The 25,208-nt window shown below is 36.2% G+C and overlaps 4 protein-coding genes across 11 annotated transcripts; 2 read left to right on the top strand and 2 right to left on the bottom strand.

Annotated features, from left to right (window-relative positions):
- Nucleotides 1-533: 533 nt before the first annotated feature.
- On the top strand, nucleotides 534-3,484 carry LOC131610673 (receptor-like protein kinase ANXUR1). 2 transcript variants are annotated; one of them, XM_058882686.1, is made up of 2 exons: nucleotides 1,048-1,263; nucleotides 1,404-3,484. In XM_058882686.1, exons 1-2 carry the CDS (start codon nucleotides 1,188-1,190, stop codon nucleotides 3,395-3,397), a joined length of 2,070 nt encoding a protein of 689 aa, XP_058738669.1. In that variant the 5' UTR covers nucleotides 1,048-1,187; the 3' UTR covers nucleotides 3,398-3,484. The 2 variants fall into 2 exon arrangements, with proteins under 2 accessions (XP_058738668.1, XP_058738669.1); XM_058882685.1 differs by having other exon boundaries at nucleotides 534-3,484.
- Nucleotides 3,485-4,208: 724 nt separating this feature from the next.
- Nucleotides 4,209-7,134, bottom strand: LOC131610674 (uncharacterized). The gene is made up of 8 exons (XM_058882687.1): nucleotides 6,792-7,134; nucleotides 6,441-6,719; nucleotides 6,152-6,278; nucleotides 5,962-6,023; nucleotides 5,606-5,833; nucleotides 5,246-5,367; nucleotides 4,813-4,951; nucleotides 4,209-4,645 (listed from the first exon to the last, which is right to left on the bottom strand). Exons 1-8 carry the CDS (start codon nucleotides 7,101-7,103, stop codon nucleotides 4,484-4,486), a joined length of 1,431 nt encoding a protein of 476 aa, XP_058738670.1. The 5' UTR covers nucleotides 7,104-7,134; the 3' UTR covers nucleotides 4,209-4,483.
- Nucleotides 7,135-12,841: 5,707 nt separating this feature from the next.
- LOC131610672 (protein WVD2-like 1) lies at nucleotides 12,842-16,644 on the bottom strand. Of its 7 annotated transcripts, none has more exons than XM_058882683.1 (7): nucleotides 16,440-16,644; nucleotides 15,078-15,537; nucleotides 14,650-14,723; nucleotides 14,322-14,415; nucleotides 14,124-14,195; nucleotides 13,929-14,039; nucleotides 12,842-13,423 (listed from the first exon to the last, which is right to left on the bottom strand). In XM_058882683.1, exons 2-7 carry the CDS (start codon nucleotides 15,531-15,533, stop codon nucleotides 13,124-13,126), a joined length of 1,107 nt encoding a protein of 368 aa, XP_058738666.1. In that variant the 5' UTR covers nucleotides 15,534-15,537; nucleotides 16,440-16,644; the 3' UTR covers nucleotides 12,842-13,123. The 7 variants fall into 7 exon arrangements, with proteins under 7 accessions (XP_058738666.1, XP_058738664.1, XP_058738661.1 ...); XM_058882681.1 differs by having other exon boundaries at nucleotides 14,322-14,412; nucleotides 14,635-14,723; nucleotides 16,440-16,643; XM_058882678.1 differs by having other exon boundaries at nucleotides 14,635-14,723; nucleotides 16,440-16,641.
- A 1,547-nt stretch (nucleotides 16,645-18,191) lies between these two features.
- On the top strand, nucleotides 18,192-19,043 carry LOC131615059 (uncharacterized). Its single transcript, XM_058886574.1, has 2 exons — nucleotides 18,192-18,527; nucleotides 18,657-19,043. Exons 1-2 carry the CDS (start codon nucleotides 18,192-18,194, stop codon nucleotides 19,041-19,043), a joined length of 723 nt encoding a protein of 240 aa, XP_058742557.1.
- Nucleotides 19,044-25,208: the final 6,165 nt, after the last annotated feature.

The following is a 25,208-nucleotide window of genomic DNA, read 5'->3' as shown; positions in this document are numbered from 1 at the left end:
ATATTTTTGAACACCCCTAATTCAAACGAGGTGTATCCACATTTGGTTTTCACATAATTGAACTTATAGATTGAAACATGATTTTTACACTGAAATTTATTGTTCAATTTATTCTTACATAATTATATACAACTATAAATAAATTATATTAAACTTAACTCTATCAAAATCAATTCAACCAAACTAATTTTATCAAAATCAATTATACCCACAATCAATCCAAATGCAAACTTCATAAAGACAACATTAAATATTTTTAAAAAATTACTAAAAATAATTATTAAAAATTTAAAAGATAAAAATTAAATTTTATTCAACTGTTTATAATAATAATAATAATAATAATAATAATAAAAAATTTATTCAACTGTTTATAATAATAATAATAGCATCATGCTGACTTGTTAGTAAATATAGCATAGTATCAAATTCAAACAACTTTTGTAAGTTGTAACAAATCCAATTCATTCAATTACGGTGTTTCCTCCCCACCTCCCATTCTAATAGTATGGAAAAGAAAAAGAAGAAAAACACCAACATTAGAATCCATTCAAAAATTTAACTTCGTCTTCGCTTTCGAGGCAGCTGGGTTTAGTTTGCTTCAATCTCCATGGGGCGTTAACAACAACACCCCTTAACAACACCCTGCCATCAAAGCGCAAAAGAACAAACCAAGAAACTATCATATTTTTCTCGGCGTACAGGAAAATCCTTCTTGCATCACAAATTATAACAATTTGTGGTGACAAACTTTATTTTTTCCTGTATGCCCTGAAATATATATCTTTTCTCTTCAAACATGCACAAGCATACAAGTTTGTTAGTTTCTCTGGTTGGTATCTGTATTTTATTGCATGGCATTGATGGTGCATGGATAGAGGAGCCAGGTTCATTGATATTGGGTTGTGGTTTAGATGAAGGAGGAGCCAAAGATACTGATGGAAGACAATGGAGTCCTGATAATAAGTTTTTGGCACCAGACAATGGTTCAATCATGTCTAAAGCTGCATATCAAGAACCTTCCCTCTCCTCTTTGGTTCCATATATGACAGCTAGAGTTTTCACATCAGAAACAACGTACAAATTTAATATTCAAGGCGATAAACGTTATTGGCTCAGGCTCCATTTTTACCCGTCTCTTTACGGCAGTTACAACCCTTCTGATTCATATTTCTCTGTGGCTGCTAATGGGATTACCCTCCTCAGCAATTTCAGTGCTTACATCACTTGTGAAGCGCTATCACAGGCTTACATTGACAGAGAGTATTCTCTTGCTCCTTTGAATTCAGATACTTTGACTCTTACCTTTAAACCTTCTGACAAACAAAAAGGTGCTTTTGCTTTCGTCAATGGCATTCAATTGATCCCGATTCCTGAATTGTTTGACTCTGCTGCATTGGTAGGGTATGTTGAACAAAGAGTAGACGTTAAAAGCTTGAGTTTGCAAACCCTGTTTAGATTAAACGTTGGCGGGCAGTATATGTCTCCAGCCCAAGATTCTGGCCTTTCGAGGATGTGGTATGACGACACGCCTTACCTGTATGGTGCATCCACAGGTGTCACCAACAAAGCTTCCAAGAATGTTCGAATCAACTACCAGACCATGCCACAATACATTGCTCCTGAAACTGTCTACTCAACATCAAGATCAATGGGAACAGATAAGGACGCAAACTTACAATACAACCTCACGTGGGTTTTCCAAGTTGATCCAAATTCCATGTACCTCGTGAGGTTGCATTTCTGTGAATATTATTATTCCAAGGTGAATGAGATTGTTTTCAATATACTTATCAACAACCAAACGGCAGAGTCTCAAGCTGATGTTATTGGGTGGACAGGCGGTAAAGGTGTGCCAACTTATAAGGACTATGTGATATATGTCCAAGACGGGGAAGGGGATGAAAAACTTTGGCTTGCGCTGCAGCCAGCACCTGAGACAAAGCCAGAGTTCTATGATGCCATACTCAATGGGGTGGAGATATTCAAGCTCAACGACACAGACTTGTCTGGCCCCAATCCTCGGCCTTCAGACATGCTTCTAAAAGATCAAGCAGAGGAAAGAGGTTTCCAAACACGCGAAACATATAACAGGAAAGCCGTCATTGGTGGAGCTGCTGGAGGTGCTGCAGGTTTTGCCTTTATGGCAGCAATCTGCATTACTGTCTTCAACAAGAAGAAGAGGGTTCCAGGGTCATCCACAAACACAAGCTGGCTTCCCATATATGGAAACTCACACACAACTGACAGTAAATCCACGTCTGGGAAGAGCATTGCTAGTGCAAACCTTGCTGCCATGTCTCAAGGTCTGTGTCGATATTTTTCCTTACAAGAGATAAAGCAAGCAACCAAAAGTTTTGATGAGTCCCTGGTTATTGGGGTTGGTGGATTTGGAAAGGTTTACAAAGGTATCATTGATAATGGAACGTTAGTGGCAATTAAGAGGTCAAATCCACAATCAGATCAAGGAGTCAATGAATTCCAGACTGAGATTGAGATGCTTTCTAAGTTGAGACACAAGCATTTGGTGTCCTTAATTGGATTTTGCGAGGAAGATAATGAGATGTGTTTGGTTTATGACTACATGGATCTTGGAACCTTTAGGGAACATTTGTATAAAGGTATCAAGCCTTTAAATATTCTAACATGGAAGCAAAGATTGGAGATTTGCATTGGAGCTGCAAGAGGGCTTCACTACCTTCACACAGGGGCAAAGTACACCATCATTCATAGAGATGTCAAAACAACAAATATTCTTTTGGATAATAACTGGAATGCCAAGGTATCAGATTTTGGATTGTCAAAAACTGGTCCGGAGATGAACGCTGGCCATGTTAGTACTGTGGTGAAAGGTAGTTTTGGCTACTTGGATCCTGAGTACTTCAGGAGGCAACAATTGACTGAAAAATCTGATGTCTACTCATTTGGGGTTGTCCTGTTTGAGGCTCTATGTGCCAGGCCAGTTCTGAATACTAATCTTCCAAAGGAACAAGTTAGTCTTGCAGAATGGGCTTTGCTCTGCAATCAGAAAGGAACAATAGAGGATATCATTGACCCCAATATCAAGGGAACAATAAATCCAGAAAGCTTGAAGAAGTTTGTGGACACAGCTGAAAAATGTTTGTCCGATCACGGAACTGATCGTCCCTCCATGAATGATTTGTTGTGGAATCTAGAATTTGCTCTCAACCTGCAAGAAAACAAGGATGGCTCAACCCACTCTTCAGCTCGAGTTGATGAAAGTGAGTTTGAAGAAATTAACTTAGAAGACAACAACATGGCAAACCATTATAAAAACCTGAGCCTTGGAAGTGAGTATGACCTTAGCCAAGGTTCTGATTCCGGTAACAGTCCGACTGAAATCTTCTCACAACTTGTTAATTCAGAAGGGAGATGAAGAGAGATTATCTTGATTGTTATTTTGTAACAGGCTTTGAAGGGAAGCCAAGGAATTTAAGCAAATAAAACCTAATTATTATTAGCATTGCTCATGTGAAAGTGGAATAATATAAAGTATAAATGATGTATAAGAACTAATAATATATTTATATAGGTTATTCTAACCTAATGGACTAATAGACAGAATAAAAATTACTACTACTAATAATTACAACCTATGAAGCACTGTCACACATACACGACACCGAAACTGACAGTCGACACCGGTAATAATTTGAAAAAATAAATAAATTGAACGGAATCATAAGTGTCGATGTTGGTGTCCGACATGGACATGGACACGCCTTTTTTCAGAGGTGTCGGTGTTGCAGAGGTTACAACAACTTTGAAATATTTAAAGCTTCTATCACTTGTTTTTGTTGACTTTCTAGTTTTTATACTTTGATATTTTTGCTACATCTGTTAAATACTATTTACTCTATCAAGTATAGTGTGTACAAAATCTACATATCGTTCAGATATCTACAGTTTTGTTTAGAAAGCACTCTGATTGCTTGTTGTTTGACAAATATTATACAGACCAATATCTTATCTGTGTATTACTTTGCTTGGAAATGTTCAAGTTCATTTATATTATGTAGAAAAGATGCTGTTTAAAAACTGGAAAGAATTTCACACTAGAAATGTGAGGATAAGAAGTTTTGTTTCTGATTGTGAAGACAGCACACACTCAATACAGTTTTTAACTATTCAAATTTCAAGTTTCTCAAGCCTGAAAATTTTACAGAACAAAAAATTTTGATAAGGTGTGAGAAAGAGATCAGCTGACTTTTTAAAATTTCATTCCAATAATACAATAATGTCACTATTTCTTTCTTTTACAGAGGCAAGTAACTTACAACTTTTGTCATTACATGTAGCTGTTGAGGGGTATTGGGCCCATTTCCCCCCAATGGAGAGTTTGAGTTTCAAGTTCAATCGCCCTTTTAGGTCAGTGACGTTACTTTCAGGGAAATTTCCTTTGCATGGATGTGAAAAGAATTTTTGTTACCAGAGGAGTGACCTGCTTTAAGAACACCATACCTTACTTGGCAAGTTCATATACTTGAGCTTCATTCATCTTTTCATCTGACCTCAAACCTGGGAATTGTCCAATATCATGGCCTTCCAGTGGTTGAAACTCTTGATTCAAACCAACAGCAAACTCTCCAGGATCAGTTCCGGGACTTTGGATATAGTCTGCAATCTGTGTCAAAATGTCCAAACACGATTTTGAATGACAAAAGGACATTGTTAAGGCAATTCACAGTGTGGTAAAACAGAATTACTAACGTTGAAGGTGTTGAATTAGCAAATATGAAAAAAAATCGGTGGTAAACAAACCACATATATTGACAGGTGAAAGTGACATACATGGTTTGCCAAAGCAATTCCACTCAAGGCTGCTGCCTCTATATTAGAACCTAGTAGCCAATCACCGCATATCCCAGCCCTTCCAAAGGGATCAAAGATGCAAGGAACTCCAGGTGTGTTAGTAGGAAGAGCTGCACCCCTGCAAATCTTTCAATGATTTAAGTTGAAAAACGATGTTTTGGAGCTACCAATATCTTAGAAACTCTGAGGACATGAAATATTAGCCCATCCAGTTTGTCGACAACATATCTGTCGCACAAAACTATCACACAAGAAATGCTACTCAGGAACCACGTGTATTTAACATTTTGATTATCAAGCAACCGTGGATTTGAGAAGTCACATATAATAAGAACATTCTGTAAGCCCAACCTGACCAAAACCATGGCAGAAGGACATTAAAAGCAACTAATAATAATACTTTGACTCTCACCATAGTTGGAGCTTCGTATAAAAAGGTTTAGGAAGCGACCCTTTTGATAATCCAAGGGCAGCCTCAACACCCTCTAGCATACCTTCCTTTACCTTTGTTGATGTAGCAGTAGGGATATTTTCCTGATAAATAAAACATGGCTCCCATTTAAGTTAATAAAAGTGCTAATCATCGCATGCAACACACGATGAACGGAGATGCATAGGTTATCATAATATATAAATTAATCAAATCCTACCAATATATTACTCTATATACCTTCCAAAAACATCCAAACTAGCCGCAAAACAAATCTAACCCTCAGGAAACTAACTCGTATATCATAATATCACATATTGTTTTGAAAATTTAACTACCTACCTGTGGAACCTTGTACTGTTTTCCATAAGCAGCAGTACTCAGAAAGGTCCAACAGTGAGGATCATCATTCTTGGAAGCCAATAGTTTCTTGGTATTATTGGCCATCCATGAAACAGAATCAATTCCTCTAACAAAAGCTCCTTCAAAAGGAACTTGTGTGTTCCCGGGAAAAGGAAGAGGGTCCTCAAATGCTGCTAGAAGGGCCCATATTGAACTCAGCTCCAACCTCTAACACAATGGACAGTACAGCAGAAACAAGAAGTGATATGAATATGAGTATAATAGTAAATAAAGCTGAAAATAGAGTACTAATTTATCAAACCAAACGAACTGGAAAGGGAATGTCCTAGACTGACCTTCATTTGTTTTGCAATTAATGGCAAACCCGATGTCATAAGCAAGCGGTTTGCACATTTTCCTGTTGGCAAACAGGTTAATAGTTACGGAAGAAGTCGTAAGTCAGACAACTGTTGGGCCCAATAATACTGCAGAAACAATTTGACTATATTATTTTGAAGAGAAGAAATGAAGAAATTATCAAGTTACCATTATGTGCAATAACAATTGCATCAAACTTCCCACAAGGTTTCCCATTTTCACTCAAGTGCCACATCCCATTAAATGGCTCCAATTTACTGATCCAGCACGGTCTCTCCACATTCACCAACGGACTCTGCACAAGATTCAGATTCTTCTAAAAACCAAAATCTATAAACAATAACTTATAAAAAACTTATTTGTAAGTGAAAAGCATATCAAGAAGGCTTCATAAACTATAAAGCAATCACTATTTGCAGAATTTAACAGAAAGTTTAGTTAGTTGTGAGAATTTAACCTCAGACAGTAACGAATCAGCGAGGAAGCGCATTCCATTAGTGGCTATATATCTGGGAGTGGAGGGTAAAATTGGAAGAAATTGACCACCATTATGAATCTCTCCTACAGTACCCAACCACTCTTTAACCAAACCCTTATCCACCCAAGCATTAACAAGTTCAGCAAAAGAAGGATCATTAACAGTAAAAAACTGAGCAGCATGATCAAATATCAAAGAATGTTGATGATTAGCATCAATAACCCTAGTTCCCAATCTTCCACCAAGTCCATGAATACCCTGAATAGAAACGACATTGTTAGGTTGCGTTTAGAAGAGTGAAAGTAAAGAGAAGGTAAATTAGTAACTGACAGTATCGAAAACGGTTGAGCGAACACCGCGTTTATCTAAGTAGATAGCGCAGAGGAGGCCGGAGATGCCGCCACCGATGATGGCGACGTGAGGTTGGTCGGAGATAGGGGCGGTGAAAGTGAGTTGTTCTTGTTTGAAGGTTTTTCTGAGGATTGATTTTCGGGAAGTTCCGTAGGAGGATTTTCTGCGGGGTTTGGAGGGTGGAGGAGGTTTTTGCATCGTGAGTGAGGGAGAGGATGGACGGTTAAGGCTAGTGAAGCATGGAGAAGTGGAGGGTAATAATTTCCATGTCTTGGTGTTGAGTGTGAACATTTTTTTTTGTAGGATTTTTCATTCAAGCTTAGTTATGTTATGGATAAGATATATATAGTTTCCTATCGGTTTTTATCTTTTTCCCGGTAAATTACAGTTACAACCTTCTTTCACTCAAAAACACTAGTACAAACTAGGGAGCCATAACTTAATGTATGTTGTATTGATGCGATGCGATGCATTTGTCAATTAAAATTATTAATTATTAAAGTCTAGTCACTAAAATCTGGTTCAACAAACAAATTTTCGAATCTTTTGGATGGTTAAAAAAAACTTGTATTCATGAGAAGATTGTGAATCCAACTTGATTCATAGAAAATCTTAGGAACACCTACAAATTCAACCTCAACATTGGAACGAGAGAGTAGTTGTCTTTTGAAATATCAGAAGATGAGGTTGTCACCAAGAAAAACACACTAATTAGATGTAAAACGTTTGGTGTTAGGACATTCACCCACAACCAATTTTAATGTAAGAGATAAGCTTTGTAATGGGAGATGGTGATAAGTGTAACCCAAAATGTATGGTGTTATGAACAAAGCGCTGAATGCGCTTGAGAGCAAGCATGTGTTTTTTATGCAAGGTGCGTGCATGTGAAGAAAAACTTGTTGAACAACATAAGATGTGTTAGGTCAAGTGAAGGTGAGATAATATAAAGCTCATGTACGACTCTGATACCAGGATGGGTCCCATACATAATGTCGGATGAAGTGTTGAGTTTCTGCTTGGTATCAACAGGAGTAGCTGACGGACTAAAGGACGTCTTGCACGCACATTCAATGATCTTGAAGGCACAAGTTCTTTGATTGAGAAACATGTCATCTGGATGACGAGATACTACTATACCCCTAAAGCAACTCAGGGGGCCCAGAGTTAAAGTAATGAGGATAATGTCTTCCACATATAGAAGGATGTAGGTCATGTCAAAACCATGTCGATATATGAAGAAGGATTGGTCTGATGTGCTATGGAGGAAACCAATGGTGGCGACATAGTCAGCAAAGCGTTAGTACCATGCTCTGGGAGCTTTCTTAAAACTATAAAGTTACTTCTTCAAGTGACAACATAATCTTGATTTACTTAAGGATGTCATTATTGGAGTGTGAAGAGTGGAGAAGTTAAGAACTAGAAGAAGAAGAAGAAGAAGAAGAAGAAGAAGAAGAAGAATGAGAGGTGATTCAGAGTAGGAAACGGAGGAAAAAACGGAAATGAAATGGAAAAATTGGCGCCAACGTAAAGCACGCATGGAGGATACCCGTTGAGGAAGAGAACATGGTTTTTCTTTATGGGTCACGAGTGTCCTAGGAAGTTAGAGCTAGGAAATAGGGTAGTGGTTGCACGTCTGCGGAAGTGACTTTTGAAGGAAATGCCATGATGACGTTATCCCATTACGATAAATAGTGAAAGTCGAAAATGCTTCCATCTCTTTTCCATCGAAAGAGGCATTTTGGGGGACAATATGTTAGCTGGGATTTTTTGACAGAGTAAAAAAAGCCCAACTAAAGTCAAGTGGTGTGTAGGGAGCCAGTCCCAAACGAATAGTTAAAGTCGACAAAGAGAGGCGTGGAAGAGAAGTCAAAATCTTGGTTGAAGGAAGATGTGGACTTAGAATATTTTGTTGTAAAAATATAGATAAGTGACAGAGTCAGTTATCCATATCAAGGTGGTTACTGCAAAGGAACGTGGTGTGGTAGTTGTTCACTGTTGTATCCATGAGTGTGAAGACGTGAGAAGCAGTTGGTGCAAGCTAATGGATACATGGCGCATTTTGAAAGAAAGTCCGCCACAAATCAATTACTAATTTTTTACTATGTTCAAACTTACTTCCAAACTCACGCAAAACTCAAAATATCCAGCGAAGCGTGAAATGAGTCTGATGAGTGTAATGTATGTTTGAATCACCAACTTTCAATTAATGTCAAATTCTTTATTTACCTTTTCTTTAATTTTTTTCACTTTTCAGTCAAAGCTTTTACGTTTTCAACCACTTCCTCGTTGTCAATTTCTTTTCTAAAACTAGCAACGGGGTTTTGATCATTTTTGAAATCACCCAAATAGTTATCATTCTCACTACATTTAAAACAATCTAAGCACGATGTTCTGAAATTCACTAGTCGATTTCACAAAGAAAACTTTAATAAGAGACTAGCATTATTTACCAATTTTCACAGTAAACAAGGAGATATGGTGGGATCAAGTAGAGAAACCAAGAGGGTGAAAACCTTGAGGGGTTTGATAATACCTTTCATGCTACGAGTGGTGGTTGTTCTTGTAGATGGAGGTATAGCTGGTCAGACTGGTGGGTATGAGAGAGAGAGAGAGAGGGGGGGTGGGGGGAGGGAGAGAGAGGGATCATGTTGTGGGCTGGCTGGGGAGGGATCAGAGAGCGGTTGTGAGCTGACTAGTGAGGGTGGTTGATCGATGATGTTTTTTTGGTTATCTCCAACAAGTTGCAAAATTCATTTTTCCATTGATGTACAAGGTAATGATGAAAGTCATCATTTAAGAAGTCATAGGAGTGAGGAGAAGGTGAATGTATTTTGGTAAAGGGAAATTGATTTTCATTAAAGATAAGATGTCGCGAAATTATTAGTTTTCTTCTTGATAAATTGAAACACTTGTAGCCTCAATGATTCGGTGGGTAACCCAAGAAGACGCATGAAGTAGAGCGAGGTTGTAACTTGTGAATATTATGGGATGGAATAGACAACCAAAATCTCTTAGATGTGTATAGGTGGGATCTATGTGATATAAGAGTTGTGATGGTGACTGGTTCTGAAGTATTTTATGGGGAAGAATGTTTAAAAGATAAGTTGCCATTTTAACATCATGATGTCAAAAATATGCGGGAACAGAAGAATGAGCTAGCATAGTGCGTATCATATTATTAATGGTTCTTATTTTTTGTTCCACTTTCCCATTTTGTGAGGATGTATAGGGACAAGAAAAACAAAAAAACAAGGCCATTATCATTGCAATATTTGCAAAATAGCTCATTATTATATTCAATGCCATTGTCACATTGAAAACATTTGACACTTTGCAAAAATTGTGTGCGAATAAGGAGGTTAGTGACGTAAGCCTTTCAAACACTTGGGATAGGGAAGGTTCACAAGAACTTTGTGAAGTCATCCAAAAATAATACATAATGTTTATGACCAACATAACTTAAAACCGGAGAAATTCCTAAATCACTATGTAAAATATCAAAAGTCATCAATATTATAGTTTGAGAATTATAAATGGAAATTTGACATGTTTGCCCAAAACACAAGAGTCACAAGCAACAAAAGAATTAAAATCTTCCCAACATATGAACTTAATATTGCAAAGGGAATGCAAAACAAAGGCTCCGGGATGACCAAGACGACTGTGCCAAATACTGAAAATAAGACCGGAAAAATTTGAGAGAATGGTGACTGGATAGAAATCTCTGAGGCTGTCACATCTCATGAGAGGGATCCTCGTCTGAAAATCAAATACATAAAAGCTAAAAGGATCAAAGGAGACCGATGCATTATTGTCAATAGTAAGTCTTCGTACAAAAATTAAGTTTTTAATAATGTGTGGGGTATGCAGGACATAGTTTGATTGAAGCGGTTGGTGAGAGGTGGGTTTTTTGTGTGTCTGGTGTGGTGAATTAGAACCTCATGGCCATTTCCAACAATAAATTTCTTATTTGAATTCCTCAAAACAAAATAAGATGAGAGATTGTTTTGTGATGTTGCCGTGTGAGATGTCGTTTCAGTATCCATGGGTCAGTGATTGCCAGGAGTATGGAGAGACATGGTATGCAAAGCGGACTCAATGTCTGTAGGTGTCGGAGATGATTTAGTAGTTTCATACGCATGAGGACATTGTCATTGCTAATAGGGGCATTAACATTCCTCAACTGTCTGAGAGTGTCATAAGACGCTAACAATAGGCAGAGACATTGGGAAAATCTTCCATGCGAGTGCTGGATAACTCTTGCATATAAGGGTGACAACACGAGTATTTTGATTATCTTGGAAAATCAGCCAAACAATACCATGCCTCCATTGCAGAAGAGTCGGGCTTCAAAATAGTGATGAGCAAATCAGTGGAAATAATGAAATAAATTCACAGAAGAACAGTGAAATCAAGAGTGTTCCATAGTTCATGCTCGGCGTCGGTAACAGGGGTAGGTGGTGCCTTGGCTTTAGGAGGAATAATGTGATGCAAGACCCGATGGGAACGAGCATGGATGCGGAAAAGCCTGGTCCAAATGCCATATTGGTTCTTCTCCATCTCAAGAATAATAGAAATGTGATCCTGAAAACAATGAGGGCGAGATGAAAATACATTTTGAAATCGACTGAGGAGGGAAGGGTGATCTTGGGCTGGCCGGAAATATCGTTGACAGGGGCCGTGTGATGGCAATTGTTGGTGGCATTCGAAATCAAACATGAAGTGCGTGGAGGAAGAGCATGGGCTGAGGAAATAGGGGCAATGCAATAGACGTGGTGCGGAAGAGTGGACAACACATGCGACAGAGTGGGCGACACATTTGGAGAAATAGTGTGTGGTTGGTGGCGCCGAAGGGAGAGTGGCGTGGCCACGCTGCTTGTGAGATCGGCAGCGACAATTATGCATAGATAGAGGAGAGGTGTGTGACAGCTGCTAGGTTTGAGAGATGGATAGATTAGGTCGTGATAGCATGTAAGACAACTTAAAGTCCAATATTAGAATTGTTCGTATGTACATTCAGCTGTTAAAATAATGTTAACTTGTATATAATTCTTTGATTCGATAGTGCTTTCATTAAAATTATAACTTAGGTGGATCACTTATTATATCAGCCATGTTCTTTTTTTGTATTTATATTTGAGAACCAAAAATTTAATGGATAGTAAATTTGTATAGAGTCCAAACTTTGTCATACAAATTCTGAACAACTAGGTTATCTAAAAAATAGAATTGTCCAATCATTATCAATTTTTTTTTTTTTGACAAAACCAATCATTATCAATTAAAAGGTGTGCGTTGTGCAATATATGAGTATGTATATTTTTTTTTTATACCCAACTTCAAGTAGAGATGTCTGTTCTTCTACATGTACCCAACTTCAAGTAGTAAAAATGTAACGCTTCATCACTAATCCTAAATTCATGACATGAGGTGTTAAATGACCAAAACAAAACAAAACAATTTAACATTGTACTTAGTTACGGACCACTGGATCACGCTGCTTCAGATCGATCATAAGGCCAGATTCTTGGGTCTCAACCAGATTCTTCAATTTATATGCCCCAATCATAGTACTCGTGAAAGCCCTAGCGTTAAAAGTTAAAACAGTTATCAGTCCAGAGTTTCCCGGCCAGAGAACCCAAAGTTCTCTGGAACGTCTCCTCCCCACAAATCTCATCCACTTCCGCCGTGACCCCTTCCTCCTCCTCCTTCAACAGTGTTAAAGCCTTCCACTTTTCCATCTTCAACCATGAAAAACCAAACCACAGCGACACCCCAAGAAAAAACAGCAAGAACCAAGTTAAGAGAAAAACAAGCTCTCACCAAGAGAGAAAGAAGCACAACCAAAATTGGAAGAAAAAACCAGAAAGGAATTGGAGAAAAAAGCCTCACAAACCCAAGAAGGATAGGGAGGGCAAAGGACCCGATAAGTTTTCTAGAGAGATATCATACTTGATTAAAGTGTGGTTAAGGATTCGATTCATTGACTAGTGTATACATGAAAAAACATTAATGACAAAACTCAACTCTTAAAAAAAATCTCAGTTTCTTAAGCAAATTAATTTCCACAATCTGGGGAGTTTCAAATTTCTTACATATAACTTACATCAATAACTATTTATATATAATAAAATTATGTGCGCGGATATAACATACAAAACATATACATTTCAAGTTAAAAGCCAATTACAAATGTCAGTCCAGATGAAAGAAAATAAGGCCATCTCTTCTGTAAGCATCCTGGTGTAACCAAGAAAACTGAAGGCTATTTTTCCCTCAACTGGAGGTCAGTAAAATCGTTGGAAAGCTTATTATTGGACTGATATGTCCACATTTGTCTGCTCCATGATATTAGGAGGAGCTGTTTGGGTTTCCTTGTCCGGTTTGGTTCGTTCTTTGGTTTTGCAACCACCATGGCTGTGACGTCCAGTGACCAGGTCCTTATTTTTATGAGTGACGGGGGTACCAGAGCCACTTTTTGGGGTGTTGCATGTGCTGTGATGTACTCGAGAGCTAACTTCTCGAGATGAGTTAACGTCACCACAGCTCTTTCTCCGAGATAGTGACTTGGGGCGAGATAGTTTTGGTGACTTGGGGCGCGTCAGTGGAGGCTGCTATAAAAGAAAAGGAATAAAGAGTTTTAGTTTCTTAACTAGGGTGTAAATAAATTTAGGGAAAAGCTAATGTGTGCCCCAAAGGCACAAATTCACTATATGTAGAAATATTCTCTGAAAATGTGTGCATTCAATGTTTTGAAATTTTAAATGTGACTTTATTGCACTTACTTTTTCTAATTATAGTATCCTTAACATGTTAGCATGACCCATAAATTTATAGTTCTGCCTCTTCCATTTGGAAAGGACTAAATTTATCTGAGTTTCATGAATGTGCATTCAAGTTTGTGAGCAAGAAACATTACTGGATTCAGAAAACAATAAGTACTGCAGCCCTTGTATCCTACTGTCAAATTTGCATTCCTTAGATTGTCGAGCTATTCTTATTACATTGTATTGTATTCCTTCAATCTATTCATGCAAATTCTGAAATTCTAAATGGCAATTTCTTGTTCATCCTTAGACTTGGAAAAGACAGATTGAAAAGTTAAAGACTGAGTACCTTCTTGATTTCGGTTTTAGGAGGCGGCCCCTCATAATAGAAGCTTGGTACTGGCTTTGCTTTAATGACTAAATTCTTTCTCAACTGCTTAATGGCCGCATCTTCCTCTTCCTATACAGGTTATAATTACACAAAACAGTATAGTTATTTAATCTATTAAACATGTAAAAAGTAACCTAAGAAAGAGCTCAGTACCTTTCGCCTTGCCTCATACTGGAGTCTTTCCTCTTCCAGAGCTCGATTTTTCTCCTCTAACTTCATATAGAACTGGATAGATAAATCAGTGACAATAGCAAAAACCAATAATTAGATTTACTTTATCCAAAGATAATAATAGAGTAAGAAACACAATCAACGGCTGAGTACATTGTTAAAGGTTCATAAACACAGTACCTCCTTTCGTTTCTCTGCACGATCTGAGCTTCTGAACGTAGGGGCTGTACCTACAGTTACCTTAGGTTTGGCAATACGTCCAGATGCAACACTACTATTTATGGTTAAAGAATAAATCAGAATAACTGCCGCAGATTTAAATAAAAGTAAAATGTAGATATTTGGAGGATTCCTTATTTTATTGTTATTATTAAGCTCATAAAATAACTGTTTGATTGTTGGTTTTATTTATGGTGGATTCTAAGATTTTTCTGATATACCTAAAATTCACATTTTCAAATTAAAACCATCAAATCATAACTTTTGAGGATACGAGGAAGCAACAGACCAATTGTCTTCATCATCATGATGATGCTTCTTATCATGTTGCAAAAGCTTCCTTGATGAAAAAGGTGAGTTCGTCTGAAAAAATCGGAAAGAATATTCATTTCATTAATCTCATAAAATAGACTCACGCGCTTCCAGACACAAATTGCAAAACAAGCAATTACAAAGCAACATATAAGAAGGTAAGTTAAGTGTTCAACTTCTACCACATAACTTCTACCAAATGAGCAATATTTTCAAACTAAATACTTTTTATCAGCAGTCAGTGATGCCTAGTCATAGTTTAAAGGACTCCTTTTAAAGCATTCAATTTAACCAAAGTTGCTTGTATTTTCTATTTGGTACTGTATTTTACTTAACCTAGTTCTCAGAAGAGCACATGCAAATTTAAGTTAACGCTTAAACACTCAAAAGGTAATGACACAATACCTGTGAGTTCTTTGAGGAATTTGGTGAGTGTGTATTCTTAGCATTTGGTGACAAGTTATGACCATTTGAATCAGCTTCAGTATCAACAATCTGTGTGTGGGTGACATGCTTTTCAGTAGCCTGATCAGACTGCTGTGGGGTAGAGGGGCTTGTTTGCTCTTTATCCACGGGAATTGCTATTGCAGCAGGCGAGCTTAATTCTTTTTCGTCATCGCTCGTCTTCTGTACTTCAGGTTTATCATTCCGCTCTTCAGGCAAACTAACATTTAATTTAGTGCTTTTGGCACTCAAAGAATTGCCTTCAGTAGATTCCTTTATCTCATGATCCATATCCATTGCTTCAACCATTGCTGCAATTTTAGGAGAAACACGCACTCTTTCGCTAAAACTACCATTTGAAGCTAAAACATTTGGCTTCTTCTCCATGACGTTTATGCCAGTAACTTCCCTTCCCATTACACTGCATCGTATAGATTACAGAGTATGAAATAAAACACTTAGAGTAAGTGGCTGGCGTTGATGAAGAAATAAAAGACTTAAATATGCAAAGAACAATTTTAAATATTTTCTTACATGGACGGTTGATTGATTTTATTTTTTTATACAATCTTGGTCATTTATGTAGAGGATTGAAATCCATTGAATAACCAAACTACCCTCTCTATTAACACACATGCATACACATGCCTATACAATATACATGATTCTTAAAGTATCAAAACTATTTCACCAATATTTTTCACCTAAAATTAAATCCAAAAAGGTAGCAATTAAGAAAGAAAAACATGGTGCAGAAATATATACAAATTATAAACATTATACATGAGCTGAAATAAATATCAAATTGAAATAAACATTTTATAAATGAAAAGAAACTTTAGATATTGTCTTCATATGAAAGGCAAGGCAGAGGTGAAAACTTGAAGCAAGAACTCACATCACAATCCAATAGAATAATGTAAACGATGGTTATTCCTTCCAAATTAAGTTTAGAATTATTAACAAATATAGAAGACCCTAAAAGCATCAAAAGCACACCAAAAATGGCTTATAATTGGTCTTTTGTCCCACACCACACCCAAAGGGATTAGATTAGGACACTACAAAAAAAAATCCAGGACCAGCATAAAACTACCCTACAATGAAAAACAAAAACGCTATTCTACTATAATCTCTCTTAAATCATACAAATTAGACTCAAATTTGACGAAAAAATGAAAACTAAACAAGATTTTTCATTTAAATGTGGTTTAATTGGAGAATAATTAGTGCATGCAATGCAACCATTAATTGAAGATGCGAAAACGGAAAATGGAAAGAACAGAGAGATGTAAGCACATTGCAGAGAATGAAGAAACGAACCGGTTGAATCGAAGAGGAGTTCCGATCTGAGAAGATCTGGAAAATTGTTAATCTCTTATTGATTAGTTTAGGGGGGTGTGAAATGTAATGAGGATTATGAATGATAATCCGTGAGTTTAGGAGAGTAATTAGAATTAATTATATAATTGAAAAATGTGATTCGTTGGTAAATGGTTATATATAGATTTAGAGAGAGATAGAGATAGGGTGATTGATGATGATTTTACAATAACAGTGAATTGACGGTGTCAAAATGAGACAATGAGGTTTCAACGGAAGATGACGTGTGTTATTAGTGACAAAATGGAAAACAGCTTTTGCCCTAAAACTTGTTTCAATCTGCCAAAATCTCCACCATTCAACTCTTCTAAAATCAAACCATGCGAGATAAATTGTCTTAGTTGGTCCAATTATCTTACAACAACTATACTTTGTATTTTATATGGAGACAAATCGGGGTTCAACACGATGGACCATTTATATTTTAGGAACATTTCTTTTTGAACAAGATATATTTATGAAAGACACATAACATTCTCACCTAAAGACGCGAGGCAATAGGTCGAATTTGGCACTTAAAATAGACATTAGCAAGGCATATGATAAGGTGGACTGGGGTTCCTTAAGAGGTGTGCTATCCAGATTGGGTTTTGACCAGAGATAGATTCATTGGATTATGATGTGTGTTACTTCGGTACACTATACTGTTCTTGTGAATTCGGATCAACCAGGGCCAATTGAACTAGGAAGAGGTCTTAGACAAGGAGACCTACTGCCTCCTTACTTGTTTATCCTTATTAAAGAAGGACTTTCCAAACTCATGACAGCATCGGTGGCGCGTGGTGATGTCCATGGGATACAAATCTGTAGAGGGGCACCTAAAGTGTCCCACTTACTTTTTGCTGACGATTGTTTTTTATTTTGCAAGGCAAACTTAACCGAAGTGAGAAATATTATGAAGGTGATTAAGCTATATGCGGAGGCTTCAGGCCAGAGATTAATCTGACTAAATCAGAGGTGTTCTTTAGTAGTAACTTATCCAAACCAGCTCGGGAGGATCTTGCTAGTATTATGGGAGTGCGCCACGTGTTAGGAACAGGGAAATACCTAGGTTTACCATCTATGATTGGTAGAAGCAAGAAGGCTACATTCGCATACATTAAGGATCGAATCTGGAATAGGATTAATTCTTGGAAAGGAAGGTCTCTATCTAAAGCGGGTAAAGAAATTATGATCAAATCCGTTCTTCAGGCTATCCCTTCGTACATTATGAGTATTTTTATTCTACCAGAGACGGTTATCCAGGACATTGAAAGGATGTTGAATGCATTTTTGTGGGGTGGTGGGAAAGATGGTGGAGGAATTCGTTGGATGGCTTGGGATAGGTTAGCATATCCTAAGGAGGATGAAGGTTTAGGTTATCGGGATTTTAAAGCTTTTAACATGGCTATGGTTGCAAAACAAGGTTGGTCCTTACTCTCAAAACTAGATGCGCTAGTTTCTAGAATTTTCAAAGCAAGGTACTTCCCTAATAACTCTTTCTTTGATTCTTCTTTTTGTTATAATCCGAGTTTTGTTTAGAGGAGTATTTGCAAATCCCGAGAGGTTCTAACACTAGGGGGCAGGTGGAGTATTGGTGATGGTAGTCAGATAAAGATCATGCAGGACTCGTGGATACGTGGGAGTAGTGAAGGTATTTTAGGAGGACCGCAGAAATAAGGGGTTTACCAATTGCCTATTAAAAATCTTATAATGGCTAATGCGAAGCAATGGAATATAGATGTCGTTAGAAAACTTTTTTACGCGGCAGACACGGAAAAAATTCTTCAAGTTCTGTTGTTGGAAGAAGTTAAAAGAGACAGATTGATTTGGAAGGCAGAGCGGGATGGTACCTATAGTGTGAAAACTGGTTACAAACTTTGGTATCATGTTGTTATAAGTCGTGAGGAGGTGGGAGGGTCAGAGGATTGGGGTAGTATTTGGAATATCAAGGCGCCACCTAGAGTCGAGTACCCGCTTTGGCGAATTTGTAGGGATTGCATTCCTACTCGTGAGAGACTCAGACAACATGTTGTTATGTGCCCGTCAGTTTGTCAGTTATGTGAGAGCACTACCGAGGATGAATGACATTTGTTTCTGGGTTGTATAGTTACTAATTAGTGCTGGAGGACAACAAGCCTGTCTAATATTATTGATTCTCGCTTGCATTCATTTCAGAACATTAAGTCTCTTATTTTTTATATATGTTCGAAGGAAGGAAAAGAAGTATCAGGTAGATTTGCGGTTATGATAGATGTTATTTGGAAAAACAGGAATGACTATATCTGGCATAATGAGCAAGAAGAAGCGACAAAGTTGGGAGTAAAAGCGGCTCACATATGGAATGACTCGTTTCAAGCTCAGGAAGACTCGACAAACAATGTTCGACCTCATCATGCTTTAGATTGGAGTGCGCCTTCTGTGGGTTGGCTTAAATGTAACGTGGACGCGACTTTTAATAGCAATAACGACATTATTATGGGTTGCATTCCTGGATCCCAAGAATCCATTAATCTTGTTGCCTTTTTAGGTTTTTCAAAAGTTTATATGTTGATTTCCATCTAAGTATCATGAGCTTCAAGGGTTTGAAATCTCCATGCTTCTTAAAAACCTACGTTTAACCTTCTTGAGATTATTGTTCATCTTGTTTGTTTTTAATTCCATCTTAAAAAAACTTAATTCATAACACTTTGGACTCGACTCCTAATTTCGTGAGCTTATCTGACATATTTCTTAACTCTAAATATGGACTAATTATTGAATAACATATCAAAAGGTTGTAAGTTGACCTAAGTGTTCAAATGGAACCATTCATTAGTGAGGTTACAAACTTCTAACGCAGCTCATTCATATTCCTTATGAACCCTAATGTGGATGCTCCGATATTAGAGTCGGTGGCTCGAGTAAGGGATTGACTCTTTGTATCGAAAGTCCTCCTCACATGGTGGTAGTCATGCGACGTGACTAGTTGAAGTGCACGTGACGTGGTAAGGGTGTCAATGACGGTACAAATGTATGTGGATAAAAGAAATTTGGCTTGAAAGAGAGCATAGAAGTGGATGGACTCAAACTTAAGAGGGTGATTGTTAAAAAACAAGTGTGAGTTGAAAGTTCTTCACTACTCAAAAACGTAGAGATTGATCATTTTATAAGTGAGAGGATCTACATACGTAATGCCTCAATATTTTTAGTGAATATATGATGATGCTCTCATTTATATAATTGTTCTTGATCTAATGTAAGTACTTCTTATCAGGACCTATCATTAGAAACTTCAACCTCTTTAGCATTCTTATCAAGGTCTTCCAATGTTTTAAGTACTTGCACAAAGATTTGTTTCACTTTGTTTTTATTATTATTTTTTTAGAAAAATCCCATCAAGAGCTTCTACCACAAAATACAAAAATATATCTTTATTTTTATGAGATTTGATTTTGGAAATAAATAATGATGACTTAATTTTTGAAAGGCTTTTCCTCATTCTAAGATAGAGATGACTGGCAATTACTAAAATGTTTGTTTTTAAATAAGTGATACTATACAATACAATTAAGAAATAAATGATAAATTATTTTAGCGAGGCTAATCCCAATTCTAAAGATAGAGACATGACTGGCAATTACTAAATAAATGATAACTATACAATTAACAAATAAATGATAAATTAATTTCATGAAAGCTAAGCCTAATTCTAAAGATCAAGATATGACTGGCAATTATGATTTTACTTATATCAACTTGGCCTCCCAAATCAATCACATGTTGATAGCTCACCTATAATATAACCTATATTTAAATTAGGCGTGTTCACATAGTCGTTTAGTTCAATAGTAAGAGAATCAGATATTCAAACTGATAAAAAATATATAAATCAGTTTAGATTGGATTTTTAATTTTTTCAATAAAATCTAAATCAAACAAAACCAAAAAATAACATATTGGTTTATATTGGATTAATCAAATACATTTAAAACAAATGTGCAAAACTAATTTTAAAAATATTTAAATTATATAAATTATTTTTTATAATAATATAAAATTTTTGATTTTTTAATTTCTTCATATAAATTATGAATGTCACAAATGACTTTTAATTTTTTTCTTCTTGAAATAAAATATCATATATTTGTTTTTATGATAATAATATAAATTATATGTATTAATATGATTAATTTGGTTAGACGGACCGGGTAGAATTTTAAAATTTTGTTACTTAAACTAATCAACATCAAATTTGATTCAATTTTTGCCTTAGATTCTAGCTAATTTTAAATTTGTTCGAACTAATAAACACTCCAAACTTGTAAAAAAAATTCCCTCTAAATCTTACTTTTAATTAAAGTTGAATTTGGTGATTAAAGATAAACAAATAGTACTAAATGTCAAAGAAAATAATAATACAACTAATGAAAAACAAAAGGAACTGGATCCCACGTATCAAGTTGCAAAATTGAACTTTGCAAGTTGCTAGCTATCAATTCATTAAACTTTATTTAGGGTAATTACGGGTCTCAACCATCAATGTTCTTCTTCATAAAGAAAATGACTAATCACACTAAAAAAACACTTTATGGATTCATTCACATTAGAATGAGTCAAATTTGTTTTGGACCCAACACATCACCGGCCTAGAGGATAATTGATTGATCATTCTTTTTCTTTTCTTTATTTGTCTCTTTAAATTTGGAATAGAAAAAGACCATGATATATGTTTGTATGTGTGATTTATGTCAACTATTGGTCTTCTTTTAGCTGAGACCAGGCACACGTGTGCAACACAATGTGACACGTGAATATAATAGTGTTACATCAACTATTCACAATTCTTTTGGTTGAGTGAAAGACAAAACACCAGTTTAACAATGAATTTCACATGCCAAGTCTATGCCTAAATTTGGAAAAGGACTCCAGCTTTAATGGCTTGGTCATAATATCATCAACTTAATCTTTTAGACGAGTACCGGATAAATAAGATGTTTCATTCCTAGCATTTTCAACGGTGCAACTCTTCTTTAGATTTTTTATGAAATTCATTAAGCCACGTAATCTTGAAGTAACTCATTCAATTTTAATTCTAATGATTATAACTGTCAATATGGGCTACCCGACCCTAAACAGGTCGGCCCTAGCGGGCCCTGGGCTTTTCAGGGCTGGACCAAAAAGGCCCTGTATAATATGGGCTCGAGATTTACTACTTGAGCCCGGTCCTAGATGGGCTTCGGGCTACCTGGCCCTAAATGGGCTTTTTTATTTAAAAAAATTAAAATAAAAACTCCATAATATTTATTATAAATAAAATAAAAAACTATGTTATTTTAAACATAATACATTTTTAAGTACTATATTATCTCTTATAAATACTATAATGTGTTTCTAAATACAATATATGTCTAAATTGTATAAAATAATACTTGAATATTTATTATAAAAGAAAAACTAATATAATACGATGAAAAAATGTTGATTATATTAATGTATAATATTTAAAAGAGAAAGATTGAATAAAATAGAGATAAAATTTAGTGAACTAAGAAAAATCAATATGCTATTTTGGAGTAAGATAATATAAATATTAATATATATTTTTAAAATTTATAATTATGCGGGCCTGATGGGCTACCCACGGCCCATATGGGCTAGCCCTAATGGGTAGCAGGTTTTTCAGGGCTGGGCTAAAAAGGCCCTGAAAAATATGGGCTCTAATTTTAAGGCCCAAGCCCTATAATTTTTTGGGCTCAGCGGGCCGGCCCATATAGGCTAGCCCATTTTGACAGCTCTACTAATGATGCAATTTTAAAGGACTGATGTTAGGTCCCACAACTTTATTCGATATATTAATATTTTATTTTTATTAAATTTTATTTTAATTTAAAAAATAAAAACTTTATATAAAAAAATGAAAAATTAAATTATATAAGAGAAATAAAAAATTTTAATTTTTATAAAACTAGTAGATTAAAATTATAAGTGAAACTTATGTGATAAAAAATCAATATATTTAATTAATTATAAGTGATATATAAAAAAAAAACATTAATTTTTATTGAAAAATGAGTCACCAACGTTGCTTCAGCATGCAATGGATTTCCACTCTGACAAATTTTTGATAAAGTCTGGTTCGTTCATTGAAGAACTTGCGAAGAACCTCCGTTGGAAGTGGTCTTATGCATCCAAATTCTGGCACAGCAAGATTAGGGGCGGAGCCAAGTAAGGCTAGAAAAATAATTTTAAAATAAATTCCCAAAAGATTACAATTAAGTTTGAAACGCTGTGTCTTTTTTTTCTTACTTTATGCACTCTGGTTCTTAATGGAAAGAGGCCCTAGTAATCCAGAGTTCGTGCCGAGAGGTCATGGTACTGGCCAAGTATTGTTCTTACCAGGAATCGATCTCGGTATTCCCCAAACCTGCTGCCAACAGTCTTTCTTCGGAATTCTACTGAACGGGTCGATCCTCCCCTCCCGTTTGTTTTAGCAACTTATCCTAAGGTCTCCTCACCGGGAGCTCCCCGACGACGACAGAGGAACCAACCCGCTTGCTGTGGCGGGGCGGCTTTTTTTCACAATAAGACCTGGACGATTATCCCTACCCTCGGTAGCTTACGAGTTTACGTCCATCCCTGGTTGGGTACAGTTTCCTTTCGATTCGTCATTAGCAGGAGCTCGTTTACTACTCGAACCCAATTGCTTGGTTAACGCTGTGTCTTTTTTCTCTCATTATTTTGGTCACGTTTTCTTTTCTCTATTTAAAGAGAATTAATTTTAAAATAACTTCACAAAATGATTATAAAAAAAATTCTCCATAAAATGATACAATTTTTTTTTGTGACAAAAGTAAACTTAACATATTTTATTAATCAAGAGTTGCTAAATACAAGGAGGAAACATATTAAAGATTTTACGTCTAGTTTAAGAATCGGTCGCCTTCGCTAACGAGTGATCAACCATATTGTTTGGCGCTTAACAAACTTAATCTCAAAGTTGGGATAAATTGTAACAATCTCTGAGAATCACTTTCGAAAATCACATTTTCTAAGTGGCTGATTATAGCTCCCTGAATTGTCTTTTTAAGAGGCAAAGCTTATGCTTCTAAAATGGAACCCACATCTACATTGCACTTCAACCACCTTGCGTCTGGCAGGTTCCAATCCGTACGGTATTGATTGACATTCTCGTTATGCTTCCATGCAGCTGTAAATTAATTCTGCCAATTATAAAACATTTGCATTCCAAGCTTAGACGCGTCCTCTCGCTTATTATTACATATAAAATGGTTTCTATTTTTGCATATCACATATAATACAACACCAAATCGCCCGATAGTCCTACTATCCTATTTGCTACAAATATCAAGAATAATAGCTTTAACATCATTTAAAGAGTGTAATCGGGGTTCAATGGTAGCGGACAAGCCTGCTGCCCTCTAACATTGATAAGTAGCAACACACCCAAAGAAAACATGTCAATCATCTTCGACCACATTCTCATAAAGCTGACATTCTCACGGGAATTGGACATGATGCTGACAGAGTCGACAACGAGTTGGTAAACAATCCCTGCTTATTCTCCACAAAAGATGTTTCACTTTAGGTGGTGCTTTAATATTCCAAAGACTCCCTCAATCCCCATCCACACTTCTGTCCATATGATTCTCTTGGTTGCTTCTCCATAGTCTATACTCGGAGTGAACACTATAAACATCATTTTGTTCTTCCTTCCAAATCCACCTATCCTATCCAACTTCATCCATGAACGGTACCTGAAGGATGTCCTCAGAAGCTACATGATCAAATAAATTTCTTATCACGTGAACATCCAGTTGCTTAATATTAGGAACCATCAATTAATAAGAGCAAGCTCATACACACCTTGTTTTTGAGGTCCCCTTACGCAACCCATAACTTTACCTCACAACTGTTTACCGTGAAAATTGGTAAACAAGCGCTAGTCCTCTAAAAATGAGAGTTCTTAGTTACTCTCATGATCGATAAGATTGATCCTAAGACATGTGTTTTTTACTTTAAACTTTTTTCTTTGAAATGAAGAACACTTCGACGGCGTTCATACTCTTATAATAATGTTTGTTTTGATCTATATGATTCTATAAAGTAATCTCATAAAACTTGTAAAGAAAGTGCGATAAAGGCAAATGAAAACAAATTGCAATAAGTATATTCTGGAATGATAAATTATAAAATGAATAAAAGTAAAGATGGTGTTTACACGTACATTCTCAGGAGACTCTTTTCTCAATAACGCAGATACGTTGAGTTTATATGAGATTCTGTACAAAATGGATGAACACATTGAATCCTAACACTAAGACTCGTATATATACTAAATCGAGAATAACCATTTTTAACAGCCTTTCACTCAGAACATGCCACGTTTCGCTCGGCATGTCTTCCTTTCGCCATAAAGCTCCACGCGTCTTCTGGTGAAAACAGATAAGGATGAAAATCAGTTAATCCTACATTCAAATTCAAACTTCTCCATCGAATGCCACGTCCCTATTCGTCAAACCAATAAAAACTCAAAAAATATTCTTAAGTTTCATCAAATATTTTCCTTCTTGCATAAGAGTGACTTCGACAGGTTTTTAACACAACATGCTTTCTCTCCGAAAATTCCACAATATCTCCAAAGATATTTTCTCTTTATTAAGATAACATGGCGTCGAAAATTTCAGTTAACAAATTGCCCCCCAAAAAATGTCATTTTTGAAATACTAA

The sequence above is a fragment of the Vicia villosa genome, linkage group LG6 (genome assembly GCF_029867415.1).
Source record: "Vicia villosa cultivar HV-30 ecotype Madison, WI linkage group LG6, Vvil1.0, whole genome shotgun sequence".
Classification (NCBI taxonomy): Eukaryota; Viridiplantae; Streptophyta; class Magnoliopsida; order Fabales; family Fabaceae; genus Vicia; species Vicia villosa.
This window is presented reverse-complemented; position numbering and strand designations above follow the sequence as displayed.

What these genes read in the sequence shown, in the direction of transcription:
- LOC131610674 (XM_058882687.1), bottom strand. Translation starts at nt 7,103, where the DNA reads ATGTTCACACTCAACACCAAGACATGGAAATTATTACCCTCCACTTCT. An exon ending in TAATTGCAAAACAAATGAAG is followed by an intron (nt 5,834 to 5,961) that starts GTCAGTCTAGGA and finishes CCATTGTGTTAG; the next exon opens with AGGTTGGAGCTGAGTTCAAT. An exon ending in TATACGAAGCTCCAACTATG is followed by an intron (nt 4,952 to 5,245) that starts GTGAGAGTCAAA and finishes AAAGATTTGCAG; the next exon opens with GGGTGCAGCTCTTCCTACTA.
- LOC131615059 (XM_058886574.1), top strand. Translation starts at nt 18,192, where the DNA reads ATGGCTAATGCGAAGCAATGGAATATAGATGTCGTTAGAAAACTTTTT. An exon ending in ATGTTGTTATGTGCCCGTCA is followed by an intron (nt 18,528 to 18,656) that starts GTTTGTCAGTTA and finishes CATTCATTTCAG; the next exon opens with AACATTAAGTCTCTTATTTT.
- LOC131610673 (XM_058882685.1), top strand. Translation starts at nt 800, where the DNA reads ATGCACAAGCATACAAGTTTGTTAGTTTCTCTGGTTGGTATCTGTATT.
- LOC131610672 (XM_058882677.1), bottom strand. Translation starts at nt 15,533, where the DNA reads ATGGGAAGGGAAGTTACTGGCATAAACGTCATGGAGAAGAAGCCAAAT. An exon ending in ATTCCTCAAAGAACTCACAG is followed by an intron (nt 14,724 to 15,077) that starts GTATTGTGTCAT and finishes CGATTTTTTCAG; the next exon opens with ACGAACTCACCTTTTTCATC. An exon ending in GTGCAGAGAAACGAAAGGAG is followed by an intron (nt 14,196 to 14,321) that starts GTACTGTGTTTA and finishes TTATCTATCCAG; the next exon opens with TTCTATATGAAGTTAGAGGA.